The sequence below is a fragment of the Phascolarctos cinereus genome, unplaced genomic scaffold, assembly GCF_003287225.1.
Source record: "Phascolarctos cinereus isolate Bilbo 61053 unplaced genomic scaffold, phaCin_HiC Scaffold_726;HRSCAF=1367, whole genome shotgun sequence".
NCBI lineage: Eukaryota > Metazoa > Chordata > Mammalia > Diprotodontia > Phascolarctidae > Phascolarctos > Phascolarctos cinereus.
In genome coordinates, this window is record NW_027556098.1 from 40,491,203 (window position 1) to 40,511,557 (window position 20,355).

The 20,355-nt window shown below is 34.1% G+C and overlaps 1 protein-coding gene across 1 annotated transcript in view; it reads right to left on the minus strand.

Annotated features, from left to right (window-relative positions):
* Positions 1 to 20,355, minus strand: part of BACE2 (beta-secretase 2) — a 119,461-nt gene that overhangs the window by 28,664 nt on the left and 70,442 nt on the right. Inside the window, exons 5-7 of the mRNA XM_020976257.2 lie at positions 19,023 to 19,157; positions 10,808 to 10,909; positions 6,125 to 6,271 (exon numbers count right to left, since the gene is read on the minus strand). Coding sequence (XP_020831916.1) covers positions 6,125 to 6,271; positions 10,808 to 10,909; positions 19,023 to 19,157 — 384 coding nt within the window. The remainder of the gene's footprint in view (positions 1 to 6,124; positions 6,272 to 10,807; positions 10,910 to 19,022; positions 19,158 to 20,355) is intronic.

The following is a 20,355-nucleotide window of genomic DNA, read 5'->3' on the forward strand; positions in this document are numbered from 1 at the left end:
TAGACTTTTCATTTACTAAATTACCCAGGTTTCACCTACCATGTGGTACCCATTGTGTAGCATAGTGCCTGACACATAATAGGTGCTTAATAAATGTTTACTGATTAATTGGTCTCCCTGCACAGATCATTTCTCTTTACCCATAGGAGCATTCATCAATGGTACCTCCTCCTACCATCAAAACTAGGCCTCCTTCCTTTTTCCTTTTTTCATTCCTTCCCCCCTGTTCCTCACCCACTCCCCAGAAGGCTCTTCTGTTTTCTTTGCTGTTTGAATTTATTGTTTTCCATATACATACATATACACATAATTTCCCCAAACTGCATGTTAAAACAATTTTTTAAACAATTGTTTTTCTTTAAAAGTTTTGAGCTCCAATTTCTAACTCTTCATCTCTCCTCCTCTCCCTCTCACCTCCATGTGAGATGGTAAGCAATTAGATATAGGTTATACATGTGCAATTATGTAAGACATTTCCATGTTAGTCACTTTGTACAGGGAGACTCAAATAAAGGGAAAATAATTTTAAGAAGTGGAAAATAGCATGCTTTAGTCTATATTAAAGAATATCAGCTCTTCCTCTGGAGGCAGATAGTATGCTTCATGATTAACCCTTTGAAATTGTCTCGGATCACTGTAGTCACCTTCCCCTCATTGTGAGCTCTCAATTTGACTTTGGCACATTACACATTCTTCTCTCTTCCCATCCTTACTTCTCCCAATTTCATGTACCCTCCTATGTTATAACATAGTTTCATAAAACAAAAAAATAAACCCTACAAAAATACCCCCAAAACAATGATTTGGCTATAGGCAAAATGTTGCCAGGTTCTGTTCATAATGTCCTATGCCTTCTTCTTCACTGTTATCTCTATCAGACTTCCAACTTCATCCTTGTCTTCTTGTGTACATTTAGAAAGAAATTGCTTCCTAGTCTCTCTGCTGTGATTCTGCTCTTGCTGCTCTTGGCTACTGTATTTATCTATTCTTCCTGTATTTCTGTTTTTTTCCCCCCTAAAAATGCTTTAAATGTCTGTTATTATTGAATGTCCATCTTTTTTTTCCATGGATAGTTAAGCTCAGATTTGCAGGTTAGGCCACTCTGTGCTCCACTGATCTTTGGAGCAATGAATTCCATTCCCTTCTATGTTTTCTGTTGGGTGAAGAATAGTCTCTCACTATTTGAATTTCATTTTCTTTGCATTTGAAGATCTTTCTCCTGATCACTTGCAAAATTTGTTTCTGAATTGAATTATTAAGTTTAACCACCAAGAGTCTTGGATTTTGTAGCCTTTTTTTTTTCTTTTTTCTGGAGGTGATATGCGAATGCTTTTAACTGGTACTTCATTTTCTGTATTCAGAAATTCTGGGCAGCTCTCCTCTATTATTTTCTCCATTATGGTATTAGGGTTTTTTGTTCTGTCATATTCTTTTGGGAAACCTATGATCCTTTGGTTGTCTCTACACATACTGTCTTCAAGGTCATTTGCTTTCATAGAGCACATTTTACTTTAATGTTAATATTTTTTTGTTCTCTTCTTCTGGATTATCCTTCACTTCTATGTATTTGTATTTTTAATCTATTATTTTCTCTTTTGTTTCTTTGGTAAGACTTGTCATTACAGATTCAAGTCTTTCTCCTTTGCTCATTGTTTATGTTGTGCAGTCCTTAAATTCTGCTCTCAAAATTCTCATTTGTCTTTTGAGCCACCTAGGAACAACGTGTTGTGTTTTCATATTCTCCTCACATTCCACAGGGTCTTCTGTCATCAAGTATTAGATCATTTTCTTTCACTTTCCTTGAGTTTTCTTCTTCCTGAGATCTTTGGTAATTTCAGTCTCCCTCTACCACCCCTACTTTTTCCTCATTCACTTTTTGACACTGTACCTTCTGATGGTGGTTTTCTTGGGGTTTGAATCTGGCCCAGCACTGGTGATTCAGTGAGCAGCCACACTGGTGCAATAGAGTTGTCTGGCCTGTCACTTGCAGTTCTGAGCTTTCTAGCACTGGTACTATGGTGATGTGGTTCCTAAAGGGTTGTAGCTGTATTGGCTGTCTATTGCAAACCAAAGAAAATTCTACAGTCTGAAGCTGGGGTTTCCATGACTGTGGAAAAATGGAAGGGAAAGTAGGGTATAGGTGTGGGTTTTGTGGTAAGCCTGTGTCTGGTCCTTGTGTGGGTTAGTGCATCCTTGCTCTTGGTAGCAGCAGTGTGGGAGCAGAAGGAGGGGTGCTGAGTGAGCTCAAGGTCAGTGAGCATCAATTCACGGTTTTTTTAACTTCCTTTTGTATTGTGGGTATGCTAGACTCCGACCATGGAGACAAGCTAAGTTTTAGAAAGGTTGGAGAGGTTATAGGAATCAGAAAAATTGTCTAGTCCTCTGTCTTGTTGCTCATGTGACCCCAAAGTCTACAAACTAGTTATTAACAACAATCATGACAAAGTACCAGCTTGAGTAATTTGTTCTTGGACCTGTGCAGTTTTGCAAATTAATTGAGATAAAGTAATTACATTTACTTATATAATAAATCTTATACATTTTATCTTATTTTTAAGATATGCCTTTTAATATGCAAGTCCTCCATTTGCCATAATAAGATTTTTTTTTCACATAATTTGTCAATGTCTCTATAAGATTGGTGTTGTTCAATTGTTTTCCATGTCTGCCACTTCATGATTTAATTTGGGGTTTTCTTGGTAAATACTGGAGCGATTTGCCATTTGTTTCTCCAGCTCACTTTGCTGATAAGGAACTGAGGCAAACAGGGTTAAGTGACTTGCGCAGGGTCACGTTGCTAGTAAGTGCTGAGATAGGATTTGAACTTATGAAGATAGGACTGGGACTCTATACACTATGCCACCTAGCTGTCCATTAGATTTTGGTACATTATTCTTTATTTCTTTATTATGCAGCCATATATCATATTGGATATTAGGTATGTCTTTGAAAGATGGTCTATTTTTCTAAGACATGAGATTTAAACAATGCAAATTTCCATGCCATTGAAGCATATTTATCACTGTCTCCTGCATAAATTTCTCCAGCTTTGGAATGATATATGGTCATGTCACACTATTCTTTCTCTATTTTCTTTAACAATTCTGCTTCTCAGTATATTCATATATTTATAAGAGTAAGTCATTTACTCAGTAGCGACAAGACTGATACTAAGGGATTATTAAAAGATCTAGGCTGTGGCCTCTACAGTGTTTGGTAGATCCTCTCTTGAGGCTGTTGGGAGGAAATGACATGAGGAAGCATGAAAGAACATTAGAGTATGAGAGCATGAATGGACAGCAATCAGCACCAATGGATGGGATACCCACAGCAATGGAATAACTATCCCTTAGATTTAATAAACATTTATAAAACACCTACCACCATCAAAGCAATGTGCTATATATCACAGATAACTAAAGACAAAAATTATATAGTTCTTGTTCTCAAGAACATTCTATAGTGAAGGCTAACAATCCTTCTAACTCTAAATCTATGAATCTTGTGACATGACCCACACATAGATAAATACAATATACAACATTGAAGTATTCCTATCATCACAAATTGATTCAGAAAATTCAGCATATGCCTGTGAACCAAAAGTATTTTTTTAAAGCTAGCCAACAAATCAGAATTTCTTCAAGGGTCTAGGGAAAATAAGTTTGAAGATGATAACAATTACAAAGATAAAAAATAATCTTGTTTCATTTGTTAGAAGTGACCATCTTAGGAGTTAATATAGTGAGAAACCAGTTTGCTCTGTAATTTACCATTATTTGGATGAATTTAAATAGGTTTCCTCAGTCTAGAGGACTTCAGAAGACTTATTAAAGGTTTCTTCATCTTATATTTTAACATTAACATTAAGCAACATGAAGTTAAGCTGACCCGTCTTGGAATGTCTGGGATTGGGGAAGAGCTCCTGCTGGAAAAACTCAAAGGAAAATTTTTAGGCCACAGACTCAAATAGTAATTGAGTTCTTGACCTGCTGTGTCAGAATACTGAGTTCCTCAATAATTTCACACCAAAGGACTCCCTCTATGATGCTGAGATGGACAATGGAAAGAAATTCTAGGAACACTGATCCTGGGAAAAGAACTGGATGAATTGGAGAAGGAAAAAAGGAGAAATAGATTGAAAAAATCAGAATGTGGCTACTTGAAAACCAGTTTAAAAATTTTATACAAATGTATTAGAATAGTACAGAATGCTATGCATTTACATAGTCACGTATTAGGATTCCTACTTCTTTCTTCATTTGTGAGGTTTGTAGTAAGTATGTATTTTTTTTAAAGTTCCTGATCTTATCAACCTACCAATCCTGACTGACAAGTATTTGTGATAATGATAACTCACATAAATATAATGCTTTAATATTTATAAAATGTATTCCTTACCCTGGTAAAATAGGTAGTACAAATATTATTTTCCTATTTTAAAGTTGAAGAAATTTAGATTGAAAGAATTTAAATGACTCAAATCATCACACAAAAAGGAAATATTGGGGCAGACACTCAAATCCTGGTCTTCTGACTCTATAATCAGTGGTTTTTCTACCATTCCACTACATTTCTACAATTACAAGTACATTTTTAATATGTTCCTACAAACCACACTGAATAAATAGCTTCCATATTCTACTCTTATACTGGCTACAACTAATCAGAAATAGCACATTATTTTGAAGACCCTGAAAGTACATTATTCTAACATTACTCTATGTACTAATGTCCACCCAAGAATATAATAGTCAGTGAAAAGTACTACTACTTCTTCATTATAGTTAGAAAGAGAGACCCTAACAGGCTAAGTGATTTGCTTCAAACTATATAGTGAATCAAAGGCATTGTAGAGAACAGAACTCAAATACATCACTTCTAGTTTCATACATTCTTTGTTGGATCTTGCTACATAAAAAGTATTGGGTTTGGAGTCAGAGGAGTTGGGTTCATGTCCTTCCTCTGCCACTTACTACCTCTGTGGATTGTGATTAAATTACTTACTATCTTGGGATTAGTTTTTGCATCTATAAATGAGGGGGTTGGACTAGATATCCTCTAATGTACCTTTCAGGTTTAGGTGCCTCCTACTATTTTTGTGGCTTGATTGTATTTTAAAAATAGTGCCACGTGGCAGGCACTTAATAAATGTTTATTTAATTGAAAGCATTTGTTGAATTGAATTATATTTGTTTTGAATGCTCACATGTAGTGAGACCTATCCCCCACACGTAGCATTGGCGTGTCTTTGTGTGGCACCAAGGGAGGGCAGAATACATTTATACCTTCTTCTCTCTGCCTTGCCCTCTTTCTACAAGGGAGCCTTTAACTCCTGCCAGGAGGGGAAGCAGGAAGTTGGGCTAGAGGCCACTCTGCTCTCCTCAGAGAGAGGGGAACTTGACTAGAATTCTATCTATCTTCTCATTTAAATATGATTAGTCTAGGGGATGTTATTTTCAGGTCAACATAATTTCTGATCACTGTTCATTATTGGAGGAAAGGAAGATCCCACCCTTTCTATCCAAGACTTGACAACTTTTCCACTAAAAAACAATTTTACAATGAACACGCAGTGAAATAGAAAAGAAACTTATTTAATTAAATTACAGCAAAAGAGAAATAAAAGAAGGCAAATGTAGGAAAATATATGCCAGACAATACTAAGTGAAGAAGCTCTCCCATTGCGGGTAAGATAACTCAGCTTAACCAAGAGGGAGAAAGAGAAAGAGAGTCCTAGGTATAACCCAAGGGGAAATTCCTTGACATCTCTTCTGTTGCTAGCTAGGGATAGAGATATAATGGAAACTTCATACTCCTGCCATGTCTTCCAAAAATCTTTTCCTTCATCAACCTGAAGTGGTGTTGGCCTCTTTCATCTTCCTTCTTGAAGCTGGAAGCCAGAAATGTCCTAAGCAACTGCAGGTCCTGAAGTGACTTAAAACTAGAAAGTCTGAAGAAGACTGAAGAAGGCTGGTGCTTTCTTGCTCTTACCAACTCCTCCCTGCCCCTCATGCAAGGCAGGGTCTTCATTTCAACTAATAAAGAAAAAGTCTCATACCAGTGGGCTTTGGAACTGGAGTTACACATCAAAAATGGAAAAATTAAAAATTCAAGTTCATACCTGAGGCAGTATAGTGATACAGAATGATTTGCTGGAGTCCTCATCTCTCAGGTATATGGAAATATTGGGAAAATATGACCAAGGTGTTTCATAGTTCCAGCATGCAAGTTGAGAACCAGTCCAAAATCCTTCAGAAAATTCTGAAATCTAAGGGGAAAAAAGGGGCAATGTGAAAAATAAATATGACAACTGAGTGTTTGTTAGTAGACTAAATCAATTGTCTTTCACATCACCTTGTCAATTATCTGTATCACCTCAAATATTAATTAGTATTAAGATATCAACCTAACTTGAATCATTTGCCTTTAGTCTGTAGCAGAAAGTAATGTATATAGATTTTAAAATCTACCAATAGGAATATACCAATACTCTAGGCTGAGGGTGTCAAACTTATATAGAAATGGGGCCACAAATCCAAACATAAGTTTCCCTGTAGGCTATAAATTGACTTAGTTTAAAAATGTAATGTTATCTGTGTTTTATTGTATTTTGATTCAGTTTGTTAAATATTTCCCAACTATATTTTAATCTGGATGAGGCAGCACATTCCTACTCTCTGTTTGACAGCTCTGCTCCAGAGGATATTAAAGTAATTACTACTGAGGCAGAATATCTCCTTCAAAAAGTCTTACAGCTAGCTAAATTGATAAAACCTGTAATTGAACTGAATGGCACTGGTCTATAGGGTCTGCATGTTTCTCTATCAGTTGTTGATCTTTAAACTAATTTTACCAGGCAACAGGTAAAGAACAAGTGAAAATAACATTACCATTTCCAAAAAAGGAATATTCATACAAGACAAATTGATAAATTTTCCAGAGTAAATTGTTTAACTTCACCCCCTAGAGAGTGGAGATACTTAGGTGTGAGCTCCTTGCTGTCTATGAAGGTATGGGAGATATGGTTGATTTCCCAGAAGCCAGCTCTGATGGAGCTTGGAAAATCCATGGATTAGTAGGTCTCAAGCATTACAAGATAACTTTGAATATATTCTCCAAAGGAGGTCAAATGGGTTTGGCAGAAATAGCTCTGTACTTGGAGTCAGAAGACCTCGGCAATTCATACCATCTATCAGGGTTGTAGCTTCTTCATCTCTGAAATGAAAGGGTTGTACTGTGTTTTTTATTCCTTTAATTTTTCCTGATGATCAACTGAAAAAAGGTAATACCCTCCCCTTTCCCTGGCAGTTCTTCCAGCAATAAGTAGCTTTTACGGAACTGTATTGTAAGTTTCAATGTACAACTTCTTAAGTGTACAAATAAAATGATGCATTTTTCAAAGTTAAAAAAAAGAAGCTGAAGGAATATTATGTGGAAATGAGATCACACTTGTTCTTTGGTTCTAAGAAATACAAATAGGAGCAAAGGGTAGAAGAGGCAGAAAGGTAAATTTAGGTGTGATGTAAGGGGAAGGTGATGTTGAAAAAGTTGCCTAAGAAGCTGTAAAAATCAAATTACTCCTCTTCCTCCTCCTTCTCCTCCTCCAATTACAACTGCATTTATGTAGCACTTTAAGAGTTAAAAATAATATCCCATTTGTTCCTCACAAAAAGCCAAAGAGGCAAGTGCTATTATTATATCCATTTTTATAGATAAGGAAACTGAAGCAAATAGAAACCAAAGCCATCAGAAGTTAAATGATTTACTCAGATATAGAGCTAGTCAGTGCTCAAGGTGGAATTTGAATTCATATCTTCTTGACTCCAAGTCCAGAGCTCTTTCTGCTATGCTACCTAAACCCTTTAACCAAGAAATTTCACTGCTATGTAGATACCCCAAGGAGGTCAATGACAAAATATAGCACCACTTTTTGCAGTATCAAAGAACTTAAGTCAAAGTAGATGACTATCAGTTACTGGATAAACAAAATGTGGAACATGAATGTAATATAATATTATTAAGCTATAAGAATCAGTGAATGTGATGAACATAAAGAAACATGGCAAGGCTTATGTGGTCTGATGCACACTGAAATAATAAGAACCAGGAAAACAATACACATGATGACTGCAACAATATAAATGGAAAGAACAATAACAAAATAATTAAAATGGAATGTTGTAAAATTATAGCATTTAATTATAAAAATTATAAAATTGTCAAGCTTGGCCCCAAAGAAGGGATATGTGAAGTCATCTCCACCCCCCCCATTTGTTTGATCTGTACAGCAACCCTGTGAGATAGGTGCTATTATAATTTAACCAATGCCCACATCTTGTTGCAGCAGTGGATTAGACTTGACGATAGACTTTTTTTTTTTGGTGAGGTGATTGGCATTAAGTGACTTGCCCAGAGTCACACAGTGTTATATGTCTGAGGCCACATTTGAACTCAAGTCCTCCTGACTCCAGGGCCAGTGCTCTATCTACTGTGCCATCTAGCTGCCCCAATGATAGACTTTTTAATTGGAAACTTGTTCCTATAGTGACACAATCAGCTTCCCAAAGGGCATACTGACCTTGTCTTTGATTTTCTAAATTATGTAAAAATATCTACAATTTATATTCAATTGTGTAAAAATGTTAATGGTTACTAAATTCAGTGAGAAATTTGTTAGTCTTTTACAGTGCTTTTGCAGACAAGACAGAAAACTTCCTTCACTCCATAACCTTCCGAGCTGGTCTACCCATCAGCAATGGAGTAGGAAAATTATGAAATTGTAGAGTTGGAAGGGAGCTCAGCACTGATCTAGTCTAACTTATGCACGGAAATAATTCCCACAACATTAAATCCAACAAGTAATCATCCAGTCTCTGTTTTCATATCTCTAAGTGGGAAGGAGGCCACTTTGGGAGAGAATATATTCAACTTTTGGGTTGCTATAATTTCTAGGAAGTTTCTCATGACCTCAAGTCTAACTATGTCTTTTTTCAACATTTATCCATTGCTGTTGGTTTTACTTTCTGGGGTCAAAGAGAACAAATCTAATTTCCCCTCACATAATAGCCCTTAAGATACTTCCAGAAAGTTATCATGTCTGCTCTGAGTATTTTTTTCTCCAGGCTAAACATGTCCAGTTCCTTTCACTTATCCTCATATGACATAGCCTTTCATCATCTTGCTTGCCTTCCTCTAGACACTCTCCAGTTTAATAATTACTGAACACAATATTCTGATAAAAGCAGAATACAGTGGGACTATCTCTTCCTTGTTTCTGGAAAATATGCTTCTTTTAATGTCATCTAAAACAGCATTAGCTTCTTTGGCTTTCACATCACATTGCTGACTCATATTGCGTTTCCATTAGAATTCCCAGATCATTTTTAGACAAATTGCTATTTTACCATGCCTTTCCTATCTGATACTTGTAAAGTTAATTTTTTTTTTTTTGGTAAGACTTAACATTTATCCCCATCAGATTTCGTCTTATTAGATTCTGTTTAATCCTCTGCAAATTTGATGAGCATGAGCCTTTATCCACGTCACTGATAAAAATGTTAAATTGTATGTGATTTTACCTTCTTAATATTCAATTCACTTTCATTTTCCCCTTTCATCTAACCTGTTTTAAGATGAAGTATATCCATCTAGAGCAATAGTCCAGTAACGAGTTTCTTTTCTGAAGCAACTCTCTTTGTGTTTTCCCTAATCTCTATGATTCATTAACTTGTGTTTGCCAGAGCAAAAATTCCTTTCCTCTGACGCTTCTTACATTTTCATCCCTGTTCAGTTCAGCTATACTTCTCTTTTGACCTTTTCCAGTATGTTTTTTAAAACCTCTATTCTGTTGTTAAACTCCCTTCTCTCCTAGACCTCTTCCACTTTCTGACACTCAAATAAACCTAGACAATAGCAATTGCCAGGAAGTTTCCCCTAATATCAAGCCCAAATTTGTCTCTGTAGCTTCCACCCATTGCTTCTGGTTGGGCTCTCTAGAGACAAACAGAACAAAATGAATTGCTCTTCCATATAATAGCCTTCAAATACTTGAAAACAATTGTTATTTGTGTCCTCCACCCCTAAGTCTTTTCTTCTCCAGTGAAATGTAGCCAATGACAATGATAATACAAATGGAAATAATCAAAGATATGATTGTACATGTTAAATGTAATAACTAATCTTGGTTACATTGATACAATGATTATAATGATTTATTGTTACAAATAATATAAACATAATATTACAAATATATTTCACAAATATAAATTGTATTACAAATATGTAAATATAACATTGTATATATAATTTATATTACAAATATATACATAATTTACATATGTATATATGTACACATATAATTTATTGCAAATATATTGTTATAATAAATTTATATTTACATTACATAGAAAATATTCTAAATATTTATAATAATTGGTTACAATGATATTTATTATAATTACATATAAATAGAAATGTTATGGTATTTACATTGATACAATTGGTTACAATGATAGAAGCTCTTTCTTCTCACTAGAGAGATGATTGACTACAGGTGTAAAACATTGCCTAAGTTGTCACGTGTCATATATCAGTTTGTTTTTAACTGTTTTCCTTTGCAATAAAATGTTTTATGGGCCTAGGAGATAAGCTGGTTCTTTGGAAAGAATAGTGAGGTGAAAAAATCTGAAAGAATAAGTAAGTATAAGAAAGAAACTCCAATAGACATGATTTCCAGTTTCTACATGATCATTTACAAAATTAATTCCTGTTTTTCCCTGAGAAGACGATTGATGATCACACTTACCAAAGATGTGTGGGAAATTGCTTCGATCACAGCATCAAAAACTTTTGGAGGCAGATGCAGCAGAGTGGTGCCACTATCCACGATGGCTTTATCTATATTGTACTAAAGAAAAGAGAAGGGGAAATAACATGAGAACATATGGTATTATAGGTAAATAAAATGATGAAGGCCCTTTTTTCAAAGGAATTATCAACTGAATTCCATTTTTAAAGATAGCTGTAACACATCTTCTGTAGATTTTACAACATTCTCTCACAATGGGAGCTGAACACAGGGGAAACAAATTAATGTTATAAGCTGATTTAAATGAAATAAATTTGAACATTTATGAAGTACCTACTACAGGTAACGCAAGGTGCTAGGCATAATACAAAGATATAGATAACACAGGTCCTCTCAAGGAGTCTAAAGTCTAAATTAAGGAAAGAAAAATATAAACTTAACTTTCACAAGAGAATATATCACCATAGAGGTCTTGGTAAGTCAAGGCAAAATGTTATGAGAAATCTGAGGAGTTAGAAATCACTTTTAGCTAAGAAGAGTTAGGGAAGAACGTTGAACCTGAATTGTACCTTGAAGGAAGAGAGGGACTTTAACACTCATAAGGGGGGACAGCATGAGCAAAAAAATTGAGAAGGGAGAAAGACAATAACAAGGGATTCAGTTTAGTTTTATTTGTACTATAAATATGTGAATGTGGTACTATGAGATAAGGTTGGAAAGCCAATCCTCTTAATATAGAGGGATTGGGTGTCAGGGTTAAGGGTTTCTTATATGTTATTCAGAACTCAGTGGAGAACTGTGGAAGATTTTTGAGTAGTGGAATTATATAATCAGAGAAATATATTAGAAAGATTATTCAGTTAGTTGTATGAAAGATAGATAAAACAAAATATCCTCTAGAGTAGCACTTCTTAAACTGCGGGTCATGACCCCAGTCATGGAAAATTAGGCAACAGTAAAAGCTTTCTGAAAGCTCAACAACCAAAAATTAATTAAAAATCAAACACGAATCGGAGGTGCTTCTGGCAGCGCCTGTTGTTTGTTGCCCACAACTTCATTGCAGCCTTGGTTCTGAACATACACCACATGCACTTTGCATGGTACATGCTGTCAGGCCATGAAGCATCAACCAATGCTGCCAAAATGCAAATAGGGGTCCAAAGTGGAAGAAAAAGTTTAAGAAGTCCTGCTAGAGGAAGAAAAGTCTAGTCTAGAAAAGAAACATTTAGGATGGAATGGATTCAGGAGGTATTATGAAGGACTTATCTGGAAAATACAGGTGAAGTTAGATAGAAGAATCAAAAATGACTAATAGCTTTCAAGTCTAGATGACTGAAAGGATAGTGTTACCACTAACAAAAATGAAGAAGAGACTTCTGTGTGGTAGTTACTTAATGAATGTCCATCATTATAAATTTGTTGAAGTTAGATGAGCATTAGAGGATTAGGGGACTGGAAAGATAATGAATTCAGATTTGGATAAATTCTATTTGGACAAATTCAATTTCTAGATGGCTGAAGGATATGTCTATTTAAATGTTTTACAATGAACATTGTAAATGATGGCTGTGTCCTTCAGGCAGCTGGAAATATGCGAATGAATTTTGGGGAGAAATTAGGCCTAAAGAAAGAGATTTGGGAGTCATTCACAAGGAAGTAATTATTAAAGACATGGAAATGAATGAAATTACCATAGAGAATGCAAAGAAGAGAAGGGTGCCAAGGACAAGATCTTACAAGATAAAAGAAATAAGAAGGGAACTATGAGGGTCACAAAACAAAAGTACGATAAGATATCAAAGAAGGAACAATCAAAATCACATAAAATGTGGTGTCTAGAACTGAATGTCATACTACAGATGTAGTCTGATTGGTGCAAATCAGTGAGGCTATCACCTCCCTAATCCTGAATACTAAGACTTTTTAAAAAAAGTTATGTATTTTTAAAAATTGGTAAAAATTCACTTTCTTTCCCCTTTCTCCAACTTTTCCTTCCCCTATTGAGAATGAAAAAAAAGACCCTTGTTACAAATATATACAGTCAAGCAGAACATATTTTAAAAAAATGTCTTGTTCTGTGCTCTGAATCCTTCACCTCTCTCAGAGATAGGTGATAAGTTTCATCATTAGTGCTCTGGATTTATGGTTAGTTGTTATGTTGATGTGAATTCCTAATTTTTTCAAAGATGTTTATCTTTACAATATCGTTGTCTGTATAGATTATTCTCCTCGTTCCATTCACTTGACTCTGCATCAGTTCATATAAGACCACCCAGCTTTCTCTGAAACCATCCCCTTCATCATTTCTTAAAGCACTATAATATTCTATCATGTTTATACATCCTAATTTGTTCAGCCATTCTGTAATTGATGGCACTCTCTCATTCTCATTTACTGCTACCTTAAAAATCCATAAATATATTTTTTACTTTTTTGGACTTTGTTCTGTTTATGAATAACCCCTCAATCTATCCTCCCTCTGATTGCTCATTCTCCCTTTCCACCATTCCCTTCAATTTCCCTGGAAACAGAAATGTATTTGTGTACTCAACTGTGTGCTTGTGGGTTCTTCCCTCCTTTGACCTGTTCAAATGTGAGTAAAGTTCAAGTGCCAGCCATTCCCTACATTCCCTCTTCCTTGTTTGTATAGATGTCTATGGATGTTTAAGTACCTTCAGTAGAAGATGAAAGAGAAAATGTGGGATGTAGTCAGTGGGAGAGGAAGAGCTCAACATTATGAAGCAAAACTGAGTTCTTATCAAAACCAATCTAATTAAGCATTTATTACAGTCAATCCTCATTATTTGTGGATTTCATACTTGTCAATTCACTTGCTCATTAAGATCAATACTTGTAGCACCTTTGCAGTCATTTATTTATATGTGCAGAGTGGTAAAAATTTGAGTTGCCAATATGCATGTTCCTAGCTGAGGTCACACAAGACAATGCTCTCCTTTCTTGTTTCTGTTTGCATAGTGTTCTTTTTGAGGCCTATTAAGTGCCAATTTTTCACATTTTTTTGGTTTTTGTTGATGATTTAGCTATTTAAAATGGCCCCCAAACATAGTGCTGCAGTGCTATCTAATATTCCTATTCACACAGCTTGGTAAAATAGGCACAAAAATTCACTGAAGAAAAAAATTCCTTAAAAAGTAGAATTGGCCAAATTGAAAAAAATACAAAGACTCACTGAAGAAAATAATTCCTGCCTGAAAAATAAGAATTGGGCAAGAGGAGGCTAATGACTCCATGAGACATCAAGAAACAATAAAACAAAATCAAAAGAATGAAAAAAGAAGAAAATATGAAATATTTCAACAGAAAAAACAACTGACTTGGGAAATAAGTTGAGGAGAGAGAATTTAAGAATTATTGTACTTCCTGGAAACCATGATCAAAAAAAAGAACCTAGACATTAATTTTCAATAAAATATGAAAGAAAACTGACTAAATATCTTAGATTCAGAGAAGTAAAATAGAAATTAAAAAAAAACTCCACCAATCACCTCTTGAAAGAGATTCCAAAATGAAAACTCTCTGGAGTTTTACAGACAATTTCCAGAGCTCCCAGGGCAAAAAGAAAATATCACAAGCATCCCGAAGGAAACCATTCAAATATTGTACAAAAGATTTAACAGCTTCTATATTTAAGGAGCAGAGGGCTTGGATATATTCCAGAAGGCAAAGGAGTTAAGATTATAGCCAAGCATAATCTACCCAGGAAAAACAAAAACTTCAGAGGAAAATTGGATATTTAATGAAATAGGGGACTTTTAAACATTCCTAATGAAAAGATAAGAGTTAAGTAGAAAATTTGACTTTCAAACACAAGATACAAGAAAAGCTTGAAAAGGTAAATATGAAAGAGTAGTCATAAGGGACTCAATAAAGATAAATTATTTACATTCCTATATGGGAGGAGAGTACATGTAACTCTAAAGAATTTTATCATTGTTAGGGCAGTCAAAAGGAGTCTATGTAGATAGAAGGGATGGGTGTGAGTTGATTGTGTTGGGATGATAAAAAAAAATGAAGGGTTGGGAAAGAGGAAACACCTGGAAGAGGTAGGGAGAGGAAGAATGGGGTAAATTATCTCACATAAAAGAGGTGTACAAGGAAGAACTTTTATAGTGGGAGGAAAAAGGGACGGTGGTCATTGGCAATGCTTGAACCTCACCTTCATTCGGAATTGTTCAAAGTAGGAAGAATATATATACACACTCACTTGGGTGTAGAAATCTGTCTTACCCAACAGAGAAGTAGGATGGGAAAAGAAAAGAGAAAGGGTGGATTAAGGGAGACAATGGTCAGAAACAAAACAAACTTTTGAGGAGGAACAGGGTGAAAACAGAGAGATAAGTGTAAAAAAAGAAGAAAGTAGGATGAAGATATACAGTAATCATAACTGTGAATGTGAATGGGATGAACTCACTCATAAAATAAAAGCAAATAGCAGGATGGATTAGAAACCAGAATCCAACAATACTTTACACACACACACACACACACACACACACACACACACATATAAGGAAATCACATTTTGCTAAAAAGTACCATAGGCATGAAGTAATATTCAACATTTTTACAGCAAGTCTCTCTCATAATGAACTAATTTCTCCTTCCCACTAAATTATCTTTATGTGGAGTCCCACAAAGCCACTTCTAATTTACTTTACTAAACACTGTTTCAGCTCTATCAAGGTAGCACCAATGTTTTTTCCAATTAAAGGAAGTTTTTATAGTTAATAATTCTCTACATAACTTTATAGGATGCAAATAATTTTTCTGATGTCATAGATATGGCTTTAAGAAAAATTCTGGTTTTACTTATTAAAAGTATCTAATTTTCTACGGAAAAATATCTCATCTTGCCTCTACATATACATACATACACACATATATATATATGTATACACACACACACACACACACACACACACACACACATATATATGGTATGCATTTTCAAGATGTGATGTTAATTTATGTTATCTACAGCTAAGGCACCAGAACAAAGCAAAGACAGAAGTCTTTACTCCCTATCAATAATGGTACTTTTGAATCTCAAAGAGAAATACAGTGGAGAACAGTTTTTAAAATTTGATCTTTTTAATTTTTCTGTATTTCTGTTGCTTAAATTCTCTGTATACTCTTTGTACTAATTTTACCTGTTCCAATAGATTTTCTGTTCAATCTATATTTTTATTCAACATGAAGGTATATTATTTCAGCTTTTAAAAATATAGACATTAACAAATTTAAGAAAATTTCACCAAATCTGGTTGTTACTCAGTGTGGTGGTATACATGTGTAATCTCCGCTACTGGGAAGGCTGAGGCTGGTTGATCACTTGAGCCCAGTTCTGAGCTGCAGTAGAACTAGAGTTGATTAGGTATCTTCACTAAGTCTGGCACCAATATAGTGGGCTCCCAGGAGTGCAGGGTTACCAGGATGCTTAAGGATAGGCAAATCAGCCCAGCATGGAAACAGAGAAAGCCAAAATTTCTGTGCCAAATAGTAGGATTGGAGCTGTGAGTGGATCCTGAACTTCCAGCCTCAGTGAGGCTCAAAAAAAATCTGATTGTTAAAAATTTGAAACGAGTATTTATGTCCATTCTTGAGTTATTTCAATTTGTTGAAAGTTGAGTTCTTAGGGAAACTAATAAATTGTACTTTTTCACTTCAGCATATATATGTATATGTATTTGTATATACATATATGTATATATTAAATATTATAGCTTATACACTATTAAAATGAAGCAAGGTGCACAATACAACTTTTCTGTGTCTTGAACCTATGGTGACTGATTGTGACAGTGTACTCCATGTGGAGATTAAATATATGTTGAATAAAATTTGTCCTCAATTGTGCACACTACATTAAATTAAAATTTTTTTTTTGCTACATTCATTGTATGATGGGGAAAATTTACCAGGTTATTCTTATCTTAGCTGATTTTTATTTGAACTTTGTTATAATAAAAAATCAATGAATTTATCTGTTAATTGTACTAAACCTATTCAATATTTGGGCCATTGTCTTGTACTTCAGCCCTGCAGCTTGGGGAAAAGAAGATACAATACCCAATTCAGAAGCCTCTGGGATAGTGGCTTAGAAGGATAAGAATAATAGCAAGCAAAGGGGCAAGATATTCAAGGGTAAAAAAGATGACATTGAAATGTCAACAAGTAAGGTTAAAATATTCCTTCCTAAATACAATCTGAAGAAAGTGGGCATATTTGATTCTTGATTCTTTAGGTTGATGGAATAGATAAAACATATGATTATTAAAAAACCAACAAAACTATGCATATTTTTTTCAGAGATGGTCAGACTTGGTAACACACATTGACATTTATTAGCCCTACCCTTTTTCCTCCTTCCTCTTCCCCCACCAGATATATTGCCTTTCATCTCTAATCCCAAACCATTATCATCTATATTACAACTATCAAAACTTTTTAAATGGAATGACCTGACAGAAGTTTTATGGAGAAAAGAAGCAGCCTCCAATTGTTCTGGATAATCTATCCATAGAAAATGGGATTTATAATTACATTGTAGTTTATAGCACTACCTACTTGTACTAGGAACAAAATAAAATGAGAAAAGATTCTTATCCATGGAAAATGTCATATTGATTCAGGAAGACGCACTTAAGTATTCAATTAACATAATTTCTACTCTGAAGCTTATTAAAGCTGGACATAGATATACTTGTCAAATGAGAATACCTAAACCAGAGACACTTTGAATACAGGAAGAAAAAGAAGCTGAAATTGTTTTACTATTTGTTTTAAGGAGAAATGGTTACCAAACAGTAAATTAAAGCATTACTATAGCTACCATTGCTTCATTAATGGAGACATTATTTCAAAACCAAAAATAAGAATTGATCCACATGGTTAGGCTCTATAAATAATGAGAGCTAATCTATTATTTCATCAGAACCTGTCTTTCTTCTTGAATTTCTTTTCATAGGAATCAGTGTCTATTTAGAAACAGGTAGAATATAGAAATTAAAGGTAAATGAAAAATCAAAACAGAATTTCTGCATTTTGCCAATTTTTTAGAAGGTTGCTTTAGCCTATCTTTTCAGAAGCCCCAAAAGGCAATTGAATAATTAAAGTTAATGTGAAACCCTTTTTAAATTAAAAAAAATATTTATTTTATTTTTAATTTATGGAATTAAACAGGCCTTTCTATAACAGTTTAATTAAAAAAGATAATAGTATATGAAACTGCAAATCTATTGTGCACAACTTGCTATTACTTTTAAATGCATAAAAATTTTCAAGTAAATTTCTTTTTCCCCAATTTTTCTACCTCTTTCCCCCACCTTAGAGATAGCTACCATCAGATAAAAATGTATATATATGTAAAATCTATACATTCTATACTTATTTTGATTTATCAGTTCTTTCTCTGGAAAATTTTTACTACTATCAAATCAAGTAAATATTAAAAACTTGCCTTTGTGTTTCCCATGATAGAAAAGGAAGCAGCAAAATATTGATTATGCAGTTTTTTCCCTTGGGGGAAATACTACAAAAGACAACTCGTGAACTTTATACATTTTTCATTTGCTTCATTTTCTTTTAACTTGAGATCTTTGTTTCTCTTCGATACACATTATTTTCTAGAGATGAGTTCTTTAATCCAATATTTAATTGTATTTATTGATGAGGTTAACAAAAACACAACCAACTCAAGACCAGCTTAGGGGAAAATATATATAACAAATCTCGTAATGTCATAAGTAGGTTCAGACACAACTCAGAGAATACCACTTCAAGATGAATATGAAGCAAGTTGGCTCTCAATTTTCCTCCAGTCAATTGACTTTAATTAATATTAATTAAGTATAAATATTAGGCCAAGAAGTAAGAAAGTCACATTTTCTCTTTTTTTCCCATCTCCTTCAAATCACTAGCTACCCCAATTCTCTTCATTCTTTGACATATATATATATATATATATATATATATATATATATATATATATATATATATATATATATATATATATATATATATATATATATATATATATATATATATATATATATTATAATATATATATATATATATATATATATATATATAACAGAATGACTTCAGATTTCACATTCAGGTCAAAGCTATAGCACTCAAATGAAAATGGACAGATGTGTATGTGTACACAGATAGACCTTATTGCAAATACCTCACTACAATCCAAATTGAGGTTCTGTCCTCCAATTTCCAATTTCAGGATTTCAATTTGGTAATACCATTCCTTTTTAATTGTTGTATACCATATTTCACCTTCATATAAACTTGGTTCAACTCCTCCCATGACCTAGGAAGAGAAATATTCACAAATATAAGAAATAAAGCTATAAAAGCCAACTCAGGTTCAACAGATTAATCCAACAATTTGAGAAACATTCATTATTTCTACACACATGAATACATACACGCATATGTGTGTGAATATATATGTATATATGTGTATGCATATTTATATGTATATATGTGTGTGTATATGTGTATGTGTGTGTGTGTACATATATATGAAGCACTATGGTAGGCACTATGCATACAAAGACAAAAATGTAAATCAATACCTGTCCATAATTAAATTAAATTCTTATGTTTTTTTTTCCTACTGTGTAAGAAGAATCACATTACTTGGCTCCTCAAAATAACTTTGAATTTCTTTCACAAGAATAGCTTCCTAATATTTGACAAAGTTAATATTTTAGTGTTCAAGCTGGAAGAAAACAGCTCAGTTCTACAGTTATCAGGGAAAAAATAAAAACACAAGACTAAACTTGCAATAAATCATATTCCTCTATACTTTCCTTCAGAATAACAACAAAAACACAAGAAGGCCATATATAATAAGTGCTTCAAATTACTTTATTTTTATTCTGTTTCCATTCTCTATAGTACATCTTCTGATTTAGTCATTCAAATGAAACTGCTTTCTCTATAGTTAATAATGATGTATCTCTTAATTGCCAAATCTAAAGGCTTTTCCCCAGTTCTCATCCTTCTTGACCTCTCTGCAGCTTTAACATTGATTACCTTCTTCTCCTTGATACTCTTTTCTCTCTAGGTTTTTGGGACCACACTTTCTCCTCATGCTCTTCCCACCTATTTGACTATTCCTTCTCTGTCTCCTTTGCTTTATCTTCTTCCAAGTCATTTCTGTTATCTATGTCCTGGGGCTTTAACCTGAGTCTTCTTCTCTTCTTCCTCTTGGTAGTTTCATCAGCTCCTTTGGATTCAATGATCATCTCTATGCTGGCGTTTCTCTGCTCTAATTAGCTTGAATCTCTCTCCTGACCTTCAATCTCACATCTCCAACTGCCTATTGGACATCTCAAACTGGATGTCCTATAGACATTTTAAATCCAACATATCCAAAACTGAACTCATTATCTTTCCCCCAAAAAACCTTCCTCCCTTCCACTTTCCTTATTATTATTTTATTTATTTTATTATTATTTTTTAGGCAATTGGGGTTAAGTGACCTGCCCAGGGTCACACAG